Source organism: Fukomys damarensis, unplaced genomic scaffold (assembly GCF_012274545.1).
Source record: "Fukomys damarensis isolate Sample0158 unplaced genomic scaffold, DMR_v1.0_HiC HiC_scaffold_16, whole genome shotgun sequence".
Lineage (NCBI taxonomy): Eukaryota > Metazoa > Chordata > Mammalia > Rodentia > Bathyergidae > Fukomys > Fukomys damarensis.
This window is the reverse complement of record NW_022900928.1, coordinates 132588964-132594815: the sequence shown is the minus strand read 5'-3', so window position 1 is coordinate 132594815 and position 5852 is coordinate 132588964. Positions and strand designations below refer to the sequence as shown.

Genomic DNA, 5852 nt, shown 5'->3' with positions numbered 1-5852 from the left:
TTCCCATCTTAAAACCAAAATTCTAGTCTCCTACTCCCTCTGTCTTATCACAACTCCTCCAAGATTTTGACAGTTGCTCAGCAACTCCATATGCCAAGTCGCTTTTGAAAGAAGTTGAGTTTTCACGTGGACTAAAGTTGGCAGAGAAGAGGAGATTGGGCAGCTTGGGTTTCGGATGAAGTTAGAGAGGTGAGGATGACAAAAATGTCTTGAGCTGAGCCAGGTAAGATGGCCCAAAGCCGTGCACAGCAGGAGCCCAACCAGAACCACTGGGCCAGAAGGCGGTGCCATTCCCATCCTGGGTGACTTTGTTCTGCGGGCAGGAAAGAAGACATTGGACCAACTCCTGTCCACCACAGAGCTCTGGCCTCTGCATTTTCCCCATGTGACCCTTCTAGACGGGGTATGATAGTCTCTAATTCTGAATCTCCAAAATCTTGCAACACACCCTAAAACATAATAAAGACTGCATAATGATTATGGGATGAGTAAGTGAATGACTGTGTCAGTCTTCAGGTGTGTTTAAAGTAATAGCCAATAATTTATTCTCATTTTTAAAAAAATAACAGACAGCTGTCTGCCATGCCTGTAAAGTCATCTACATGTCCCATTTACAAAGACAACAATGGCCACCATGAGCTATTTTTAAAGATCTCATAAAACCACCATGTCTGCACTTGACCGCTACTCCCTACTACTGAAGTCAGGCTTGGATATTCAGGGAGCTGTTGACAAAAACATGCGGGCAGCTACATGTGGGGTTGCATGGCAGTGTGGAAGGGCTCTTGTCCCTGGACTGACCTCCAGAGTCCCACCCCTTTCAAAACTAGCCACTGACAAATTATATCAGATGCAAAACACCCTCCCAGTTACAGTGAAAGGCAAACTCCCCTCGCACAATCACATTGTGGAGTCACGCTTGAATAAGTCCTTCAGAAATGTTTGTAGTTACAAAGAATCCATCAGAGAAAAATGGCATAGGCTGTGCTTGGAGACATGAAATGGCCAAACAGCTCAGTGTTGCTGTTGAAATGAGCAGCTAGGGCTCCTGACCAAGTGGCCGCTGCGTGAGCCCTCGTATCTGTCTGCCTGAATGAAGGCTCCCCGGACAGAGCAGGGCCAGGTTTGTCCATGCAGGGAAACCTACGGGCCTTGGCTCAGCCTGTGACACCCACTGAGGCCTGTGCCTTGGACCACAGTGAGCATAAACGTACAATCCCCAGTACCACATCTATTAATACAACTCTTGAATCAAAAGAATACCGTGTAGGGGCCGGGGATTTAGCTTAGTGGTTCCACCGTCTGCCTCAAAAGTGCAAGGACCCAAGTTCGATCCCTGGTACCAAAAAAATAAAAATAAATAAAAATTAAAAACCACAAAAAAATGCTCCAAAGTCTAAATATTGTGAGCATCACACTCAGATACTTTCAGATTTTAAAGCATTTCAAACTTCATATTTTTAGATTATAGATATTCAACATGTAGTAAGATACTAATAAAAAAGCTGCTATGTTATTTGTTTCATTGCTGCATTCCTCTCTGTGAGCAAAGGATGCCTGTCCAGGATCAGTTATCTGCCAAGGGAGTAATTTCAGGCCACTAGGGGCCTCTGACCGTGCCTCGGGGACCCTGTTCTGTCCCGCAGAGCCTCCCCTGCGTGACACTGTGCAGAGCCTGGCCACTCACAGCCTCCGGCAGGGCACCCTCCATGGGGCTGCTGTGCCCTAGAGCACACATCCATTCCTCGAGGTCACAGCAGCAGAGAAAGGGAACCAAAAGCAAGATTAAGTCATAAGCTTTGTGAATGAAAATGAGGAATAAAGAGTTTGCTGGGACGCACAGCCATGGCTCTCAATTTCTCAACCAGGCTCACATTTCCCTGCAAAAAGCCAGGTAGCTTCCAACCCTGAGGTCACTGTGGAAGCCACTCACCTCCGCCATGCTGAGCTGGAGACACTATGTAAATCATCGACAAGCAGAAAACTGTATTTAAGGGCACCGATATTTGGATTCCTGTCATTTCCGAGTGTCACGAAGTATTATTCTTCTGTTGACTTCTTTCAAGCGTTTGTCAGCATAGAAACATTTCTTAGCTCCGAGCCATGCAAACACGACACATGGAGAGTGACCGCTGGTGTGGGCAGGTGGCTTTTAGCTCTGTCCTAAGAAGGTGTGGCACCAACCAGGACCTCCTTCTTCCGGGGCAGAGGCTGGATTCTGAAAGGCAGGGAGCCCTCTCTGGAAAGTGGCCTCAGACACTGGTGTCCCTGCTCTGAGCAGTTCACACCGGGCGCCTCTGGCATCCTGCCGTGTGGCGCCATGGACAGAGGATGGATTCCGAGAAGCGCTCCCTGTTTCCTCCCCAAGGACATTATGGGAGGAGATATTGGAATGTGTGAATAGTGAGGGGTGTGCGTCATCAGTGTTTGTTTCTTACTCCGAGCTTCAGGCTTTCATCCCCAAATTCTGAACTTAGCACATTTCCTTAAACCCAACAGGGTATCACTTGCCTAGTATTGGGTTACTGAAGTCAAGTTTGCAAGTTCGTGCCCTCACCTGTCCACACAGCGGCATTCAGTGCTGTCTCAAGCTGAGTCCTCTGCCACACACCGGGTAAAAGAGAAGAAGACGTCACAACTCACGTGTGTGCAGGACTCTGCCCTCAGCGTGTGGAGGGCAGCATTGCGGCAGACACGTGTGTCTCCCACAGTTCACATCTGTGCGATCTCGGGGTGGCTGCGCACTGTGGCGTCTGGGCCACATGACCCTGATCATATCAAGTAACCTTATCACATCAGAGTTATAAAAACTCCTACACTGGGTCCCAGCCGGAGGACAGTTGAATAAGGACAATAGAAATAGCTCACACCCCAGAAGACTGTCTTTCCCCACCCCAGGAACGGCTCCAAAATTGACACTTTACAATGGAGCGGTGGCCAGAGACGGTCAGAGGAAAACCTCAAATCTTTCGGAAGATAGAGAGAGCCTCAGTTCCAAGCAGGGTTCCCAGTGCTGCTGCACTGACCACCAGGGACCTGGCCCACATTCAGCTCCTGGGGTGGGGGGAGTTCTTCCAAGACACCAACGTAGTGATCAAGATCAGTACAGACGAGCTGGCATGGCAGGTGAAATCCCCAACTGCTTTCGGGCTGTCAGGTACCCTCTCTCCTTTAAAGCTCAGGGAGCTGCTGATACCCTCCAAATCTGTGGGTCCTGCGGAAGCTTGGGGTTTGTTCGCAGTGCATGTAAGGGGTATCTTTAGGGAAAGGACATCTGTGAATGAAGTCGGACCATCCTGGGCTTTAAGGTGTGGATTTTTGGCGATGGTGCATGAGAGATACATTTGGAAATGCAAGATAATTGGTGAGAAACATCCTCCTGACAATGCTGGGTGTGCCTCTCACATCAGAAAAAGGAGCTCAGGTTGGATGCTGATCTGCTAGCACTTGCACTTGACAGCCAGGAGCTGTGAGTGCCACAGCTACAGGGGTGAGGGCGCACTGCCAGCATCCACAGTGGGAGGACCACGGGGCCCTGAGCAGACCCTCTCCTGGAGCCAGGGAAGCCAGCGCTCAGGAAAGAAAGCGGAAGAAGTCAGAGGCCCTTGTGTCATTACAGTCGATTGTACTCTCGCTGCCTCTCAGCTGGGCAGTGAGCAGGCCCCAAGCGGAGAGAGGGCTCCAGTCTCCCCTCTCTGAAGTATGCAGCCCCTACTGCCTGCCCAGCTGCTCCCCGGCAGTTTGGCTGGCAGTTTGCACTGGGCAGCCCACCCACCAGGGGTTCATGTGTTGGAATACACCACAGCTCTTTCGTGGGTGGGTACTGAGAATCGAAATCAGGATCTTGTGCTTGCCTGGCAGGTGCTGCACCACTGAGCTACCGCAGTTCTGTCAGGTGGTGGGAATTGAGGATCTTCTGCCAGCATCTCGTGTCCCTGATCTCCCAGGGGAGGGTGGGATAAACCCAAGACACTGACCCTGGCACCTGCCATGCTCTGAGCTAACAGGGGCTATGTGGGCAGGTGTTGGTGCCCCGGGGGCCTCTGGGCCTCCTCTACTCCACTGCCCCAGACAAGAAGGCCCATGATTTCAACACCCACCATGTTTATTTGTCAATCACATGCCTTCCAGCCCTGTATATACACATGCTCTAAAGTCACTATTTCAAATAGACAATACTTTTAACCCATCTTCTATGTGTCCAAATCCAAAGTCTGACTCCTTCTTCCTCAGTAACCTTCCCATCCTAAGTCCTGCTACCTGGCCCCCCATACACGCACGTCTGCACAATAGGAAATGAGAGCACACCAACAGCAAAGACACAGAAACAGCAGCCCAGAGGGGTCTTACAGCACTGGCCCAAGGCTTGCTGTGGATTGGGAAGAGGGAAGCTCAGGGCTGCCTGGATTCTGAGGTCTTTAGTCCAGCCCTCTGCCCTCCCTGTGTGTGAGCAGCAACCCCATCTCCTCCACCCTCAGGGGCATGCATGGGGGCTCCCTGGGGGCTAGTTCCACTCTGCCCAGTGGGGAGCATGGGCAGGGAGTGCTCAGAGGGTACCTGGTGCTGTCCCCTCCGGCTCACGGTCCCAGAGGGGCTGTCATGGAGCAGCTGGTATGCAGGAGGGCACGCCCCATGGAGGAGAAGCCTCACACCATGTTCCTCCTGGTAGAGCGGTGGGGCTCACCCGCAGCTGACTCGGGCCCTCTGACAGAGAACGGCCTCCTAAACCTGGTTCTCTGGCTGGCCTGCAAGCAGCCAGCCTGCCAGGAAGTGGGGGCAGGGGCTGGCCCTATGCTGTGCTGAGCCAGGTGCCCAGCGGCCTTCCCCATGGGCCTGCCAGAGACTTGGGAAACTATGCAGAGCAAACACAGCTGCTGGCAGAAGGTGGGTGTGGTTGGGAACGTGGAAGGCTCCGGAGAAGGCAGTAAACAGATTTCATTTCTCAGGAAAGTAAACAGAATGGAGGCACCAAGCGTTGGCCCTGCAGGAATGTGGTTACTGCCATCCTAAGGCCCAGCTTCACCAGGAAGGGCAGCCAAGCCCCGGCCAACACACTCCACACAGGGACGGAGACCCCACCTCCCCCACCACAGGGGCAGTGAGCTCCCGGGGGTCTGGGGAGGGCAGGCTGGGATTCTGCACCACACCAGGTAGGTAATTAATGGGTGGTCTTTCAAGTCGGCCCAGCATGGGTCCAGGAAGGAGGTGGCCGCAGAAAGGGTCTCCTCGGCAGCTCGTTAGGGCTCTGTATCGATCCTTCCATCATTACCAGAGGCCTGCCTGCCTGCATCTGCCCTTGATGTGGTTCAGCCACCTCCCCCACGCCCACGGGTGCTCCTGCGCTAACAACCTTCCACGGGCTTTGTGAAAGCGCCAAACTTTTTCAGAGAAGGGCAGTGTATAGCACCTGCTCCATTCATCCCTCAAGAAAGAGCGACCCTACACACACACACACACCACCAAGGAGCACAAAGAAGCAAGCCAGGACCGGCAGGATGAAGATGGTTCATCAGAGCAGCCTTCTAACCAGGCCACTTGGAGGAGGGCTGAACTTTTCCTAGGCCCTTTCTTGAGCAACCTTGGTGCGCTGTGGGTCACTTTGCTTTGTCCGTTTGTGTCTTTTCATGATACATGTAAGCTTGGGGCTCAGAGCAAGTTCCACAGTCCACCCTCCGCCCTCAAGCCACCCCCATCCAAACCTTCAGAAATGTTGGGGTCCTCCACCCCCGCGCCACCCGCTCTTCCCCGGGCCTCACACCCTGACACCCACACCCATCTCTCCGGACTCTCCTTCCTCTGTCCTATCTCGGCTCTGTGTCCGCTCTCCGTGTTCCCCCGCATGCCCACCTGGT

The 5852-nt window shown here is 52.8% G+C and overlaps 1 protein-coding gene across 1 annotated transcript in view; it reads left to right on the top strand.

The window, feature by feature from the left end:
- Positions 1-2925: 2925 nt before the first annotated feature.
- Positions 2926-5852, top strand: part of Asb18 (ankyrin repeat and SOCS box containing 18) — a 37421-nt gene continuing 34494 nt past the window's right edge. Inside the window, 2 exon segments of the mRNA XM_033763992.1 lie at positions 2926-3157; positions 4670-4770. Of these exon segments, the coding sequence (XP_033619883.1) occupies positions 2926-3157; positions 4670-4770 (333 nt within the window).